This window comes from Epinephelus lanceolatus, chromosome 22 (genome assembly GCF_041903045.1).
Source record: "Epinephelus lanceolatus isolate andai-2023 chromosome 22, ASM4190304v1, whole genome shotgun sequence".
Taxonomy (NCBI): Eukaryota; Metazoa; Chordata; class Actinopteri; order Perciformes; family Serranidae; genus Epinephelus; species Epinephelus lanceolatus.
The window spans coordinates 2,329,708-2,347,544 of record NC_135755.1 but is presented as its reverse complement, the minus strand read 5'-3'; the positions used below and the strand labels follow the sequence as shown (position 1 = coordinate 2,347,544).

Here is a 17,837-nt window from a genome sequence, read left to right as displayed (position 1 = left end):
TCACTGGAGAGAATAATATATTCAGGTGTGACCTCTCTGTAATCACCAACACTTTGATCAGTCACTGTAATCTAATTACATATTGTTTCTCAGTAACTGATTACAATTACATTTATTTTGTAGCCTAATGTAACGAGTTAACGTTACATTTAACTAGTTACTGCTCAACACTTATAAAAGCTTACTAACGTCTGATTTTAACACAAAATATATTTATAATAAAACACCATCATGTGTTATTATAGATGAAATAATAAAATGAGCTCCACCAGCTGCGACATGAAACTGATGAACACATTAATAATTATATTATAATTAATATTATATATAATATCCTGCATCATTCTGGTGCTGTAAATATGATCTGATATTTGTGTTCTTCAGTTAAAGATGAAGCTCCGCCATTATCTCAACATCAGGACTGACACGTCACGCGGCTTTTACGTCACCAGCAGCCTGCCGAGGGGAGGGGGCGCGCGGGGCGGCGGTTGGAACACACACACACACACACACACACACACGGAAACGTCTCCCGTCGCTGCTCCTGCACGAGACTGTCACAGTGTGAACAGCCAGGAGCTCGTGGACTGATCGATCCGCCGCTGCACGAGCATGGACTGAATTCCTGAGCGGGAAAAAGGGGGGAAACCATGGCAACGGATTTTAGGCTTAAACTGGCCGCGTGACGCAGCGACAGATCTCCGCTCAGTTCAGGTAAGAGTGAAGTTATTTACCTGAACAGCTGCTGACAGATGTGACGTGTTTACGGTGTTTACCGTGTTAACTGTCTCACAGGATGCTTCAGAAACTGTCAGATAATATAATATCATTTAATATAACACAATATAATATAATATAACAAAAAATAATGTAATATAACATAAAATTATGTAATATATTATAATATAACATAAAATTATGTGATATAATATAATCATTTAATGTAACACAATATAACATAGAATAATGTAATATAATATAAAATAATATAACATAAAATAATATAAAATATAACAGAATAATGTAATATTATATAATATGATTGAATGTAATATAATATAATGTAATTAATGTGTCTCTAGCTAAAATAAATAAATGTCTCTGCTCAAGAGACTGTTTTTTTTTTTTTTTTTAATTTGACCAAAAACATTAAATTCTCAGGAATAATCCATCTGTTACCATTTAACTCAATTTAGTCCAGTTCACATTGAACTAACTGGATTTTGATGTTTTCAGTAAATTAAATGTTTTGTTTCTCTGAAATTACAAAACCGAGGACGCAGGAAGTGAGCGTGGAGATCTGGATCATGATAACCAAAACACATCATGGCTCACTTTACCCATTCTGACACCACAAAGGTTCGAGACTTTGGCTAAATACCTGTCGCTGTGAGTAGGAGCTAGCCACCATCGCCATCCATTAGCGATTACTGCCGGTACACCTTCCTGACCCATGGTGGTTGCTGTGGAAACACTGTGCCCACCCTCGGGTCTCTTCCAGGCCGCCCTGGTGTGTACGTGGTGTAACTTTGAGCTGCAAACCCACTTTAGCATTGCTAACTCACTGTTAGCACCTTTAGCACCACTAGCCGTGCTGATGCTGCTTAGCTAGTTAACAATGCTAACAGGGTTTGCCGCTCTAAATGAAGTCGCTAACTCACCTGGGCAACCTGGGGGTAGACAGAGAGCCACGATGTTTCTACTGAAAGCTAGTTAGCAGCACAAAATGAGTGGCGCTGCTAGCTAGCTCCCAGCCGACCCCTTGGGTGTGCAGTGCGGTGTGGCCAAGGCTAATACTAGCTAAATAAAGGGGGCAGGAGGGTGGGCAGCAGGCGCTATGTTTCCACATGTTAACGCAGCTAGCCGTCAGTCTGTCAGCAAACCAACATAAAATAAAATAAAAGGCAAAACATTTACATCACCAAACATTAAAATGTCACCACCTCTGAATGTTTAGCACTTCGAAATGTGGCGCTAAAGCTAACAGAGTCAATGGAGCGCCGAACTTAAAGGAAAAGCCTCCTGGATTTCACATCGTTACGTTGTTTTTTATTAATTCAAAATGAAGTGGTTAGTTAGCATTTAGTGGACGTTCAGCTACGGAAACACAGTCATGATTAAAAGAAAGCCTCTGTGTGAGGCTGCACCTCCTAAACGGTTGTTTGTTGTCTTGTAGCCACGAAGGATTCCTCGCTCAAAACTGACGCCAGACAAATTCAGATTTATCTCTGCGCTCGACAGATTCACAAAATAAACTGGAGGTTAAAGGAGGTAAACGTGGAGAGAGTCCACACCCAGACGCTTCTTTCTTTCTTCCTGCTCATCCAGCCATATTTAAAATTCCTCTGTATGGGGTTGACCAGAGGACACACACACACACACACACACACACACACACACACACACACACACAGTGCATCATCAGCAAGTGTGTGTTTTCATATTTATATACCATGTTACACACACACATGCACAATCAGTGATGTGGAAGATGCATGCTTCAGTTAGCAATTAGCCTCACAGAAACACACACACACACACACGACCTACTAATGTCACATCCAACAGGCGTGTGTGATATTCAAACATGTATCAACAGGACGACTCATCAGAGCGACAGTGACTCACATTCACACATCTTACTGAAGCTTTGCTGTTTTTAATCTACAGATTATTTCACTCATCAAATCTTTATCTCCACAAAATCAATTATGCATCTCACACACACACACACACACACACACACTGACCCAGTTTTTCCTCAGGTTTATTCATTCTTGAGGATTGCGTGTGAGTGTGAGCTTTCATGTCTTCCTCCTGCACACACACACACACACACACACACACACACACACACACACACACACAGTATTTCCATCAGTTCCTGTCCCTGCTGCAGTGTTTCCATTGTTCCTGTTTTTATCTTCCAGGTCTGCAGCTCCCTGGTGAAGCATGTCTTCCTCCTCCTCGTCTTCGTCCTCCGAGCTGCCCTACTTTTGTCCTCGCTGTGGTGACGAGTTTCGTTTCTCCTCCGTACCTGAGCTCCGGGCTCACCTGGTCAGCCAGCACACCTACGAGACCCTGCTGGTGCTGTCACAGGTAATTCACACGGGGCTGACACTGTCGATTAATTTCTAATCAATGAGTTGTTGGTGTTAAAGATAAAGGTCCAGTCCCAGTTCTCCTCCTTCGCCCTACGTCTAGTTTAGCAGTGACCTCGAATGGTCCGTCAGAGCGGAGCCACAGTAACAGGGTTTGAAATCTTAACCTCGGAGTTGGGACATCTCTCATTATGACATCAGTTGCTGATCTAATCTGACCAGATTTGTGATGAATGATACGATAGAACGATAGAAACAGTTAAATACAAACTGATGAACAGTTGAAATTGAATTAGCTAGCTAAAAGTAATATGTTTAGCTAGTTTAGCTAAACATTTGAATTAGCATTAGTTCATTCGTAATGAATAAACTGCTAAAAGTAATTGACAAATGGTTTAAATACGATTAGTTAGGTAAAAGTAACGGATAATGGTCGAAACCGTTAGCCTAAAGTAACTGATAAACAGTTGAAATACCTTAAGTTGGCTAAAAGTGATGAATTAACAGTTGAAACAGTTAGCTATAGTATAAACAGTTAAAGTAGCATTAGCTAAAAGTAATGAATACATGGTTGAAATGGCTAGCTAAAAGTAACTGTTTAACACTTGAAAAAGCATTAGTTAGCTAAAGGTAATCAATTAACGGTTGATAGTTAGCTAAAAGTAACTTATAAACAGCTGAAATAGAATTAGTTAACAAAAAGTAATAATAACAGTTAGCTGAAATTAACAAGCAGTTGAAATAGCCTTAGTTAGCTACATGCGATGGTTAATGGTTGAAACAATAAGCTAAAAGTAGCTGAAGTAGCATTCGTTAGCTAAAAGTGATAAACCGTTAAAATAATTAGCTAAAAGTAACTGATAAACAGCTGAAATAGCATTAGTTAGCTAAAAGTAATAATAACGGTTAGCTGAAAGTAAATAATAAGCAGTTGAAATAGCCTTAGTTAGCTAAACGTGATGGATAATTGTTGAAACAATAAGCTAAAAGTAAGTGATATAAATCTGAAGTAGCATTCCTTAGCTAAAAGTGATAAACCGTTAAAATAATTAGCTAAAAGTAACCGATAAACAGCTGAAATAGCATTAGTTAGCTAAAAGTAACAATAACGGTTAGCTGAAAGTAAATAATAAGCAGTTGAAATAGCCTTATTTAGCTAAAAGTAATGGACAGCTGAAGTAGCATTCGTTCGTATCGCTAAAAGTGATAAACCATTAAAGCAGTTCGCTAAAAGTAACTACTAAGCAGTTGAAATTGCATTAGTTAGCTAAAAGTAATGGGAAATGGATGAAACAATTAGCTAAAAGTGATGAATAAACGGTGAAACAGCATAAAGTAACTTCTTAATAGTTGAAATAGCTAAAAGTCAAATGATTGAATTACATTTAGTTAGCTAAAAGTGATGAATAAACGGTGAAACAGCTAACAGTAAGAGATAAACAGTTGAAATAACATTAGTTAGTGGCACTTAAAACGTAGTGGCAGGGTCAAAGGGGGAGGAGGGGTTTGATGTGTCTTATTATGTCTGACCAGCAGTCTTAAAACATACTCTGTCCTTCACTGTGAAAAGCAAAGACAAGCATCAGATCTTCTTTTGGCATTTCTTTCTTGAAAACAACTGAAGGATTACCAGAATAATATCTGTTGAGTTTTAAGTGAGTGTACTTAAATCTGACCACACACACACACACACAGGACAACATTAACTTAATCTCACATTTCAGGCTCGGGTTAGAAGCTCCAGATCTGGTGCTCTCCTCCCACTCCCTGGCCGAGCTGTATCCCAAAGACAGAGCTCTTCTCTGGGCATGCAAGCCCACAGCATCCCCCTGCCGCTGGCCTGCCTGGATCTCGCCTCATCGGCGGCCTCCGTCCAACTGCTCAGGGAAATGTTCAGCCCTTCAGATCGCGCTTTTCCCTCTACTACAGGACATCCAGAGGAGCCCTCCACCGCTCTGGCCCTCCCCGGCTCTCTGGAGCCTTTTCCTGGGCAGAAACTGGGCGAGGTGGGGGTCCAGCTTGGCCTGGAGTTGGGACTGTCGGTGGGGATCGGACTGGAGGAGAGACTGGGGCTGGGGCTGGATCATAAAATCGCCCGGACGTTTGCGGAGGTGGAGGAGAGGGTGAACCGCCGCATGGGTCGACTAAAGGTGGAGCTACAGAGGAGGGAGGCGGAGCTAGAGCGGGAGAGGAGGGGCAGGGATCGGCTGAGGAGTGAGAAACAGGAAGTGGAGGAGAGGGCGGCGTACCTGTCCAGACAGGTGGGTGGAGCTGTGAAATAATACCATGGTGACAGACATTAATTCTTTTAAACATTATTTAAACACAGTGTGTGAGTTTGTCTCTGAATGTTTTAGTGGCGTTTGATTTTTATCTGTCAGGTCTCTGCTGCCGTGGAGATGATGGAGCAATTAAAGAAAGATCTGGACGGAAAAGAGAAAGAGCTGAGTGAACGACAACAGTCAGTACATCCAGAGTGTCTTTTCTTTTGTCTGTCTGTCCCTCTGAATCTGCAGGATGTCAGTTTTAGTTTATCTGGTCGACATGAGAGGAAGATACTGTCAGGTGAGAAGGACAGGTGTTTACAGGTGTTCAAACAACAACAGGAAGTTAGTTATTGTAGCCACGCTGCTGATTTGATGGCTCACTAACTTGGTGTGACAGTGACAGTGACACTAAGTACTGAGGACTTTAAAACTCTTAGCATCTGATTGCCACAGTTTGCACCAAAAATTGCACCTCAAAAAGACATAAGTCAGTCAACTCACACACAGACACATGAAACACGTTTTTAGAATCAAAGAATTTTTAGACCGACAGTTTCCAAGGTTATCATCATCATTATTATGTCCATCCAGAGTAAACGTCTATAAATCTGCTTAGAAATCACATAAAATGTAACTGTTTGGCTTAAAATACCTGCACAATCGCTGCTGGAAAACTGCGATGTGCCACTAAAAAAGACCCTGCTTTGGTCACACAATGGCCCCAAGAAACACCGCTGGAAATGCAGCAATGTCTTTCTAAAAAACCCCACTTTGTTTGGACGATGGCCTCTTGAAACGCTGCTGGAAATTCCACTGGAACTGAAGCAACTTGTGGCTAAAAACATCCCATTTTGTTTGGACAATGGCCCCTTGGAAGTTCTGCTGGAAATGCAGCAGTGTTGTCAAAAAACACAATAGCCACTGGAAACACCGCTGGAAATACAGCTACAAATACAGCAAGTTGTCACTAGAACATCCCATTTTTGTTGGCAAAATGGCCACTGGAAATTCGACTGGAGATATAGTAAGTTGGTGCTAAAAAATACTATTTTTTTAGTCTCAAAACTCTGCTTGAAATGCAGCAATGTTTGATGAAGATTATGTTTTGGTTGTACAACTGCCCCTGGAAGTTCTGCTAGAAATACAGCAGTGTTATTGAAAAACACCTTGCTTTGGTTGCACGATGGCCACTAAATTGTGCTGGAAATGCAGAATGGCTGAAAAAGAGGGGATGTGTTACTAGAAAAAGCCCCTTTTGATTGCACAGTTGCTGCTGGAAATTGTGCTGGAAATGCAGCCATTTGTTGCTAAAACACCCTGTTTTTGTCACATAATGGCGGCTGAAAAACACCACTGAAATAGCAGCAATTTGTCCCAAAAAAATGCAATGTTTTGGTTGCACAATGGCGGCTGTGAAAGCTGCTGGAAATGTAGTGATGTGTGACTCCAAAATTACTGTTTTGGTCACAAAACTGCTGAACAAGAGTGGATGTGTTGCTAGAAAATGCCCCTTTTGGTTGCACAGTGGCCACTGGAAACGTCACTGGAAATGCAGCAATGTGTCGTTAAAAACCTCAGCAGACCAACAGTGTTTAAATATAGTCTGTATCTTTAAACAATTACAGCTGAACAACAACAGAAATACACAAGTAGTCTGTGGGTTTCAAATAAACCAAGTGCCAGTTTTCTGCTCAGCAGTGATTGTTGTAATGTGACGTCACAGCGATTTGGTCAGAATCCATTAATATGAGCGTTTCTCATTATAAAGTATCGATACGACAAAGTGCAGCCTCACCAACAGAATCAGTCCAGTTAAATTATACTCAGTAGAAACACAGCAGAATGTGTGTGAAAGGTTTTGTGCTCTCATTCTTTGTAGGTCAGTGAAACACCAACTTGTTACAGGGCTGATGGGAAATGTGGTCCTGAGCTCTATAATGACAGTAGATATTTTACATGATGATGAAAATACACAGATTATATTTCTGCTGTCATGTGTGTTATGTTCCGTCTGTGAGATGCATCACTCCTCTGGGTTTAATCAAACACTCTGATATATTATTTCACATATTATTTTATATATTATTTCATATATTATTTTGTATATTATTTCATATATTATTTTATATATTATTTCACATATTATTTTATATATCATTTTGTATATTATTTCATATATTATTTTATATATTATTTCACATATTATTTTATATATTATTTCACATATTATTTTATATATCATTTTGTATATTATTTCATATATTATTTCACATATTATTTTATATATTATTTCATATATCATAAATATGCAGCCTGAACACTCAGTGATCTTCTGTCTTCATTATGACCAGAGAAAAACAACATGATGCACAGACAGAGGACACGCCACGTTTAGTCTGCATCACTGCACGCGCACACACACACACACACACACACACACACACACACACACAGCTGTGGTTTGCAGTGGTGATAGATGGAAGATGACAGCAGCCCTGAGGGTGTGTGTGTGTGTGTGTGTGTGTGTGTGCGTGTGTGTGTGTGGCTTCATATATCTACATATTATTATTTTAATGAGACATTAATACACATTATCATCTGGATCTAAAGCTCTGTGAACAAAACTATAACACCTGATAATGTAATGAATCCTGTTTTATACCTCCGTCGCTTTGAGGCTGTATTTGTGTCTGTATATGTTTATATATATGTGTGTGTGTGTGTGTGTGTGTATTGTTTGTCCTCAGGGAGATGGTGGACATCGAGTGTTTTCTGAGGGAGACAGCAGAGAAGGAGGCCGAGGCCAAATCCAGACTGCAGGTGACACCAAAGATCTTCTACTGTTGCCTCCATCCAGGGGACACTTTGGTTTCTGGGGACTTTAACTGATTGTGAGAATGAGGAAACAGACTCTGGGATCTCTTTATGAACGTGTGTGTGTGTGTGTGTCTGTGGTGTTTGAAGGTGTGCTAAATGTTGGGCTAGCTAACAGTTCAGTTTAGCATCAGGTGTCCTTCCTGCTGGAGAAACACCTTCGTTGCTCTCTTTATTCATTAACGTATGTTCTGTTTTTATTTCTTTGTGTCTGTGTTTAATTTGATCCCTTTGTGAAGCTCTGGGTCAGTGTTTGTTGTTTTCACAGGGCTCCATCGGGTCATTAAAAAGTCTTTAAAGCCATTAAATTCATTAATCTAAAAATAAGGTTTTAATTGATATTAAATGGATCTTTCAAAAGTTCTAAAATTGCTGAGACATGTGAAGTAGGATTTTATGAATCATAAGTTTTCTGCCATTGCATTAAACTCCTTTAATAATTGGTAACATCAATTTGTTCTATTTTATTTTTTAGTATTTTATTATATCTATTTATTCTAGTTTTGCTTATTAAAAATTGGTCTCAAGTTTCATTACGCGGGGTATTTAAAAAGCCTTAAACCTAACTTACCTTAAGCTGTAGGGACCCTGTTTTAAACAGTAAACCTGGCGTGTGTATTAATACACCCTCAGAATATGTATTTCTTACTGCTTACGTGTTTGATTTCAGGTGTTCATTGAGACGTTGTTGGAACGAGCCGACCGTGCAGAGAGACAGTTGCTGCTGTTCAGCTCACACACACACCACAACCACTACACACACCACGACAACGACGCATACATCGACCCGTACACACTCAGCAAGGGATACACACCTGTGGCTGGGCGAGGGGGGCGCAGTCTGGATGGCAGCACTGATGACATCATCACAAACAAGATGCAGGGAACCATCGGCAACCGGGTGAGAAAAACTAATTTATCTGTGACGTTAATATAACATTATAAATATAAACATTAATGAAAATAAATAGAATCTGGTCACGTTGTCATGCTTTAATCATTTTGTCTCCTGTTGACACAAACTCTCTCAGACGCTCCACAAAACTTTACTTTTGTTAATCTTATAAAACATGTTCAGATCATATATGTACGATTTTCTCAAGTCGCACGTCTGTCCATGTGTTTAGTCCCAACATGACAAACTTAACAATAATGATTTGGAAAGTGCGTGACTGTCTGAGACAGACGGACACAGGAGATCCTTTGAGCTCCAGAGGTCACTCTGACACCTCTGTTCCTCAGTACAGCAGAAGAGAAACTCTACGTTTGTGCGTGCAAACATGTAAAAAGTCCTGTTAGTGAGGTCAGTGTGGCGCTACTGAAAACATGAAACATCAGCTCAGCAACACTGACAACAAAGCTTCTGAACATCTTCATCCAGGACAGAGTTCAACAAAACATCCGTCTGCAGTGACGTAAACATCTGCGCCTGAACGAAAAAAAAAAAATTTATTTCAAATATATTCGTGTCCACACGTACACGAATATATTTATTTCAAATATATTCGTGTACGTGTGGACGAGACGTAAAACATGCAACATCACAGGGACTTTCCCCCCTCCTTCTTCTTGTCAACTCCTTCCACCTTCTCTAACGTCTCCTTCTCCTCTTCCTCCTCCAGAGGAGTTACAGTGTGTCAGGCTCCTACAGACTGGGAGAGCAGCTGTACAGCCAGCATCACTACAGGTACCTGAACGCATCACAAGCATAACTTCTAATGTGGAAACAAGTCTGAACTATAACACAGTCTGACATGTTGCTTACTGTTTGACATTTTTCATCTTTCAAAAGATTTTTTCTGCATAATTTTGTAAATGAATTCTTTAATGTGTTTTAATGGAAGAGTATTGCATTCACTTGAAAATAAAAAAAGCCCTGTTTTTCGTGGTAAATTTTTCTGTTTTTTGGTGTTATTTATTTATTTTTCAGTTTTTTTTGATGTAATTTTTAAAAAAAAAAAAAAAATTACCATGAAAAACAGAAAAAATTACCACAAAAAAAAAAAAAAAAAAAAACAGAAAAAAAAAATACCCCGAAAAACAGGGAAAAAATTACTCAGAAAAACAGAAAAATGAATACCCCAGAAAACGGAAAAAAGTACCATGAAAAAAGGAAAAAATACACCAAAAAACAGAAAAATAAATAAATTACACCACCAAAAAAAAACAGAAAAAAATTACCACAAAAAAAAAAACAGAAAAAAATTACACCAAAAAACAGAAAAATAAATAAATTACACACACAAAAAACCCCAGAAAAAACCCCCACAAAAAACAGGGAAAATATTATTCAGAAAAACAGAAAAAATCACACCAAAAAAACCCCAGAAAAATAAATAAATTACTCAGAAAAACAGGGCTTTTTTTATTTGTCAAGTGAATGCAATACGCTTCCGTATGTTATAGTTTCAAACAGCATCTCTCTGATGTATCACCTCTCTGTCTCCCAGCGGTCTGTCCAGTCGCATGCGGACCTTGTCTCTGGGTTCAGGGGGGTGGGACGGGGAGGCGGGGTTGGTCCACTTCCACCCTCAACACTACGCTGCACCCTGGACTCGACGAGAGCGAGGAGGAGGAGACAGGAGGAGGGAGAGACTGTGGTACGTAACAGGAAGTCTGATCCGTAGACCTGTTGGTGAATATTTAACCTGTTCAGACTGAAACATGTCGACTGTGATGAGATGTGGTTCATCGTCCATGTGTCCCTCAGGATGTTCTGGAACAACTTCGGTTATTAAGCCTCCGACTTTTCATCTGGCACCATCATCACGTCAACATAACTCTTCTTCACCTCCATCTCTTCTTCTTCTGTGTTTCCAGCCTGGAGGAGGGAGGATGTGGGAGAACGTGGAGCAAAAGAAACCGCCGCCACCACAGCACTGAAGAAGAGGAGGAGGAAGATGACGAGGAGGAGGAGGAAGAAGAGGAGGAGGGGGGGTTCTGGAGCAGCACTGAGATGAGGAGACTCGTCTTCGCCAGGACACACACACCTGGTTCAGGTAAACCGTCTCTTTCTAATGGCTGGTTGTTGCAAGCACTTCCTGCAGCTGCTTCACAATAAAAGCCTGGATGTTCTTCGTCCCCTGCAGACGCCCCCTCCACCCTGCGCTCCACCCCCTCCCGTCGTCACGGTGACAGACAGCTGGAGGCGGACACCCTGAGGCTGAGGGCGGGGCTTTTCTGCGTGTTTCCATATTTGGACGTGCGCTCCTTGCTGCGCGCCGCCGAGGTCTGCTCTGATTGGCGGTTTGTTGCCCGGCACCCGGCGGTTTGGACACGCCTCCGTCTGGAGAACGCCAGAGTGTCAGCCGAGGTAGAGAAGATGTCATCTTCATCATCACTTATCTTATTGTCATCACCATCAAACTGTTGCTTGTGTCATCATCTTCTTTGTTTAAAAATAAGACTGTATTATTTTTTGTTGTCATCATCAACAAAACATTTTTTTAATGTTAGCTGTTAGCTAGCCACTCTATGCCGCTACATGTAGCTAGCTAGCAGCAACGCTCTTTCAGCAGTAACAGCACCATGACCATGGTGGCCCCTCAGGTCGCCCTGGTGAGTTAGCGGCACAATCTGAGCAGCAAAACCCCACTAGCAATTTAAACTATGTTAGCATTACTAGCCGTGCTGACGCTGGTAATGGTGCTAACAGAGCTAACAATACTAAAGGGGTTTTGTGGCTCAATATTTAGCCTACTTACCGTCTACTTACCGGGGCAAGCTGGGGGAGACTGGAGGGCGGCCACCATGTTTTCACTGAAACATCATCAATGCTAGCTAGCACCCACCCTGGGTGGTATACAGTACAGAACAGCGGTGGCGGCTAGCTAACTTGTGTAGTATGAATACCTCATTATAGTCACATTATTGTTTGATGTGGAGAGGGTCAGACTATTTATGAGAAAATTCACTCTTCATGTGGCTTTTTTTTTTTTTAAACTATAAGTAGGCGCCTCATAAATATTTCATTTACTTAATAAATGGTCGGAAGTGTCCCTGAAACAGCTGTAGTCAAACAAACAGGTGGACATTGTCGGGGACTATTTTCAGCAGCGGATTAATCTACATTTGTTGTGTCTCTTTGTGTGTGGTGTGTAGTTCCTGATCACTTTGTCTCAGTGGTGTACTCAAACTCAGTCTGTGGTTCTGAACAACCTGAAGCCTCGAAGCAGACGAGCCGACGAGACGCGAGAGGATTACCATAAACACACACGGTAACACACACACACACGTTTGTCTGCCTGTACTCATGAGGACCCGAACCATTAACCTTAACCCTCAACCATAACGTTCTAACCTGGACCTTATAACAAAGTCTTAACCTTAAAGAGTCTGTTGAAGCAGTGAGGACCGGCCAAAATGTCCTCATAATGCTGAGTGTCCTCACTATGATGTATTAAACCTTGTAACGGTCCTCACGAAGACAGCAATACATGCCTACACACAGCTCAGACAGATTTTTAAGCATTTCTTATCTCTTTTAAAAAATGAAACACTTGCATGTTGCCGTGGTAACAGCATCTACTCTCAGTCCAGCTGCCATCTGATTGGTCAGGACAGATAACAGGAGGTCGTGTTTACATGAAAGCATGGATGGTCAGGATGCTCAGGTGTGACAGGAGAAGAGGTGTGCTCTCTCAGTGCATTGTGGGTATTGTAGTTGAGCTGGTTGTGTTTCCTGTCTCAGGGGCAGTGTGGAGGCGGGGGTGGAGGCTCTGCTGAGGTCAGCAGGGGGCAGTCTGCTCCACCTGTCTGTCTCTCAGTGTCCTCACATCCTCACTGACAGGACGCTGTGGCTCGCCAGCTGCTACAGCAGGAACCTGCAGACACTCATGTACAGGTGACTCCTTACCTGTCTGACTGTTTACCTGTCTGTCTGTTTACCTGTCAGTTTACCTGTCTGACTGTTTACCTGTCTGTTTACCTGTCTGTTTACCTGTTTGTTTGTTTACCTGTTTGTTTGTTTACTTGCCTGTTCATCTGTCTGACTGTTTACCTGTCTGTCTGTTTACCTGTTTGTTTGTTTACTTGCCTGTTCATCTGTCTGACTGTTTACCTGTCTGTCCGTTTACCTGTCTGACTGTTTGTTTGTTTACTTGCCTGTTCATCTGTCTGACTGTTTACCTGTCTGTCTGTTTACCTGTTTGTTTGTTTACTTGCCTGTTCATCTGTCTGACTGTTTACCTGTCTGTCTGTTTACCTGTCTGACTGTTGATCTGTCTGTCTGTTGACCTGTCTGACTGTTTACCTGTCTGTCTGTTTACCTGTCTGTTGACCTGTCTGTCTGTTTACCTGTCTGACTGTTTACCTGTCTGACTGTTTACCTGTCTGTCTGTTGACCTGTCTGACTGTTTACCTGTCTGTCTGTTTACCTGTCTGACTGTTTACCTGTCTGTCTGTTTACCTGTCTGTCTGTTCATCTGTCTGACTGTTTACCTGTCTGTCTGTTTACCTGTCTGTTTACCTGTTTGTTTGTTTGTTTGTTTACTTGCCTGTTCATCTGTCTGACTGTTTACCTGTCTGTTTACCTGTTTGTTTGTTTGTTTGTTTACTTGCCTGTTCATCTGTCTGACTGTTTACCTGTCTGTCTGTTTACCTGTCTGTTTACCTGTTTGTTTGTTTGTTTGTTTACTTGCCTGTTTACCTGTCTGTCTGTTTACCTGTCTGTTTACCTGTCTGACTGTTTACTTGCCTGTTCATCTGTCTGACTGTTTACCTGTCTGTCTGTTTACCTGTCTGTCTGTTTACCTGTCTGACTGTTGACCTGTCTGTCTGTTTACCTGACTGTTGACCTGTCTGTCTGTTGACCTGTCTGTCTGTTGACCTGTCTGTTCATCTATCTGACTGTTTACCTGTCTGTCTGTTTACCTGTCTGTCTGTTGACCTGTCTGTCTGTTTACCTGTCTGTCTGTTTACCTGTCCGTTCATCTGTCTGACTGTTTACCTGTCTGTCTGTTTACCTGTCTGACTGTTTACCTGTCTGTCTGTTGACCTGTCTGTTCATCTGTCTGTCTGTTTACCTGTCTGACTGTTGACCTGTCTGTCTGTTTACCTGTCTGTTCACCTGTCTGTTCACCTGTCTGTCTGTTTACCTGTCTGACTGTTGACCTGTCTGTTCACCTGTCTATCTGTTTACCTGTCTGTCTGTTGACCTGTCTGTCTGTTGACCTGTCTGACTGTTTACCTGTCTGTCTGTTTACCTGTCTGTCTGTTTACCTGTCTGTCTGTTGACCTGTCTGTCTGTTTACCTGTCTGTCTGTTTACCTGTCCGTTCATCTGTCTGACTGTTTACCTGTCTGTCTGTTTACCTGTCTGACTGTTTACCTGTCTGTCTGTTGACCTGTCTGTTCATCTGTCTGTCTGTTTACCTGTCTGACTGTTGACCTGTCTGTTGACCTGTCTGTCTGTTTACCTGTCTGTTGACCTGTCTGTTCACCTGTCTGTCTGTTTACCTGTCTGACTGTTGACCTGTCTGTTCACCTGTCTGTCTGTTTACCTGTCTGTCTGTTGACCTGTCTGTCTGTTGACCTGTCTGACTGTTTACCTGTCTGTCTGTTGACCTGTCTGTCTGTTGACCTGTCTGTCTGTTGACCTGTCTGACTGTTTACCTGTCTGTTTACCTGTCTGTTCACCTGTCTGTCGGTTGACCTGTCTGTCTGTTTACCTGTCTGTTTACCTGTCTGTCTGTTTACCTGTCTGTCTGTTTACCTGTCCGTTCATCTGTCTGACTGTTTACCTGTCTGTCTGTTTACCTGTCTGACTGTTTACCTGTCTGTCTGTTGACCTGTCTGTTCATCTGTCTGTCTGTTTACCTGTCTGACTGTTGACCTGTCTGTTGACCTGTCTGTCTGTTTACCTGTCTGTTGACCTGTCTGTTCACCTGTCTGTCTGTTTACCTGTCTGACTGTTGACCTGTCTGTTCACCTGTCTGTCTGTTGACCTGTCTGTCTGTTGACCTGTCTGACTGTTTACCTGTCTGTCTGTTGACCTGTCTGTCTGTTTACCTGTCTGTTTACCTGTCTGTCTGTTTACCTGTCTGTCTGTTGACCTGTCTGTCTGTTGACCTGTCTGTTGACCTGTCTGTCTGTTTACCTGTCTGACTGTTGACCTGTCTGACTGTTGACCTGTCTGTCTGTTTACCTGTCTGTCTGTTGACCTGTCTGTCTGTTGACCTGTCTGACTGTTTACCTGTCTGTCTGTTGACCTGTCTGTCTGTTTACCTGTCTGTTCACCTGTCTGTCGGTTGACCTGTCTGTCTGTTTACCTGTCTGTCTGTTTACCTGTCTGTCTGTTGACCTGTCTGTCCCTGCAGGAGTTCATCAGACCCTCTTGGTCACGAGGTTCTCTGGGCCCTGGGTGCGGGCTGCAGGAACATCAGCAGCCTGCAGGTGGCTCCAGCTCACCCCTGGTCAGTGACCTCACACACACTGCAGAGACACATTCATTAGTGTTTTCTGAACTGACTGAATCTGCGTTAACTGCTGCGATCGTAACATCCAGGAGGGGCTGATCATCTGTCACGTCTTCTTTCAGCCAACAGCCCACTCGTTTTGGAAACCGCTGCCTGCAGACGATTGGCCGATGCTGGCCACACCTCCGCTCGCTCAGCGTGGGCGGGGCCGGCTGTGGGACTCAGGGATTGGCTGCTTTGGGTGAGTGAAAAAAGATTTCAGACGTTTTGGTGCTTTAATGTGAACACATGATGAATTATCAGAACATGAGGGATCATTTATTAATTTATTTCCTCACATATTCTGCTCAGCTCTGTGTTCACATTATATTTAATTTTGGTGAGTGACAGCGACCAGTGGTTAACATAACGTATAATAGAAACACATCTGATGAGTGTATATGTGTGTGTGTGTGTGTGTGTGTGTGTGTAGTGTGCGCCTGTGCTCACCTGCAGGTGTTGGAGCTGGAGCGTATTACCGACCTCGGCCTGCAGGCGGCGACAGAGCTGTGTAAAGCAGGACTGAAGAGCCTGGAGACTCTGATCCTGACACACACACCTGTCAGCGGTCAGGCCATCCTGCACTTCCACAGTGAGACACACTGACTGTCCTCTGAACACACACACACACTTACCATCATCATCATCATCATCATCCTGAGGTGTCAGTGCTTAAGGAAGCGTCCTGTGTGTCTCTGCAGGCGTGTGTGAGAACATCAGATCGATCAGCGTCCAGGTTTCTGTGTCGGATTACTTCGAGGAGCCGGACACTCAGGAAGCTCAACATCTGTTCGGAGAAATTCTGAACACGCTAAGGGTGAGTTTAAGGAAAACAAAATAAATCCTGCTCTTTGATTGGCTGGTTTAAACCAGTCATATGAACACCTCGTTCATAATTTACAAGCACACATCCTGTCCTGCGCCTTCATCGAACGAGCCACCAAGTAAAATCAGTCAGGGTGAAGTCAACGGTTCCCGTCAGTCTGCAGGCTACATTTGGGTTCCTGATGGTGTGTTCTCTTCCTCAGGTTCTTCAGAAGCGTCCCGGCCTGTGCGACGTCTTGCAGGTTAAAGCCGAAGGATTCTGCTGACCTCATCACACACACACACACACACACACCTGTCCTCACCAAGATCGACGTCCAACCACACACCTGAAGGAAATAACTTTCTTACAAAGTCTTTCCCTGATCGTCCAAACTGACGCTCAGTCACTGAGGAGTTTATGAAAACATGATCTACTTCCTGTGAACGTGTCAGACAGGTTTAAGTTAAGATTTATACTCTGACACAGTGTCGTCGTCGTCGTCTTCTGCTCTGGAGTCAGGACCAGCCAAAACATTAAGCCTTTCATTTTATTATTTCACTTAAATGTGTCATGGGTCACGACTTAATTTTCTACCACTGTTAAGTCTTTTTTTGCACTGTAGAAAGAAAACCCCTTATCTTCCACTGTTAAAACCCTTAATCTCCCTGAACACAACCTTCGTTTTTACTCTATTTTTGTCAAAACCTGAACCTCAACAGAATCTTTATTCTTTCCTAACTCATCCAGTTTAACCTTAAACCCCCCCACAGCTTTACGCCCCCTTAACTCACCCTGTTCCCCCAAAATAATCCCTTATCTCTAGCTTTACTTTACTCGGCTGCCCTTCAGCTGTTAACATGAAGGTCCAGTCAACAATATTAGCAATGAGGATGATCAATAAATCCTTATGAAACCTCGAAAGCCATAATTCTTTACTGACGTAGTAGAAAACCTTTAATTTTACCTTAAGATTTAATTTAACCCTTATTTAGCTTCACACTGAAAATAAGCACAAGCACATGTATGCACAGATATATTTGCACATTGACTCATACACCAAAGACATCAGTCAATCCATCGACCAATCAGAGGCATCGACCAATCAGATGTGTTTGAAAACTGAACCCATCATGTGTCTTTAAACGTCTTGTTCCAACTCAAAGGTGCTACATGTGTTGTTTACCATCAATAAAACTTTCTGTCACCACTTCTGGAGACGTTTGTGTCGTTAATGAACTTCCTGCTCACTGTTGCGACGGTCAGTGAACTCACCACAGACGCTCACTGCCCTGTTGTTACAGGAGAGTCATAGTGTGTGTGTGTGTGTGTGTGTG

The 17,837-nt window shown here is 42.3% G+C and overlaps 1 protein-coding gene and 1 pseudogene across 2 annotated transcripts; both read left to right on the top strand.

The window, feature by feature from the left end:
* The first annotated feature begins 459 nt into the window (after window positions 1-459).
* LOC117272766 (F-box only protein 41-like) lies at window positions 460-17,710 on the top strand. Of its 2 annotated transcripts, none has more exons than XM_078164446.1 (17): window positions 460-714; window positions 2,931-3,099; window positions 4,826-5,362; window positions 5,483-5,562; window positions 8,116-8,188; window positions 8,913-9,143; window positions 9,865-9,929; window positions 10,693-10,842; window positions 11,063-11,241; window positions 11,332-11,555; window positions 12,344-12,459; window positions 12,933-13,079; window positions 15,558-15,653; window positions 15,779-15,897; window positions 16,129-16,287; window positions 16,397-16,512; window positions 16,724-17,710. In XM_078164446.1, the coding sequence occupies exons 2-17, from the start codon at window positions 2,953-2,955 to the stop codon at window positions 16,784-16,786; spliced, it is 2,502 nt and encodes an 833-aa protein (XP_078020572.1). In that variant the 5' UTR covers window positions 460-714; window positions 2,931-2,952; the 3' UTR covers window positions 16,787-17,710. The 2 variants fall into 2 exon arrangements, with proteins under 2 accessions (XP_078020572.1, XP_033507703.1); XM_033651812.2 differs by having other exon boundaries at window positions 461-714; window positions 12,933-13,085.
* Window positions 13,124-14,783, top strand: LOC144459755 (uncharacterized; annotated as a pseudogene).
* Window positions 17,711-17,837: the final 127 nt, after the last annotated feature.

Coding starts and splice junctions, on each gene's coding strand:
- LOC117272766 (XM_033651812.2), top strand. CDS start 2,953: ATGTCTTCCTCCTCCTCGTCTTCGTCCTCCGAGCTGCCCTACTTTTGT. Junction 9,930..10,692: donor TACAGCCAGCATCACTACAG/GTACCTGAACGC, acceptor TCTGTCTCCCAG/CGGTCTGTCCAGTCGCATGC. Junction 16,288..16,396: donor GGCCATCCTGCACTTCCACA/GTGAGACACACT, acceptor GTGTCTCTGCAG/GCGTGTGTGAGAACATCAGA.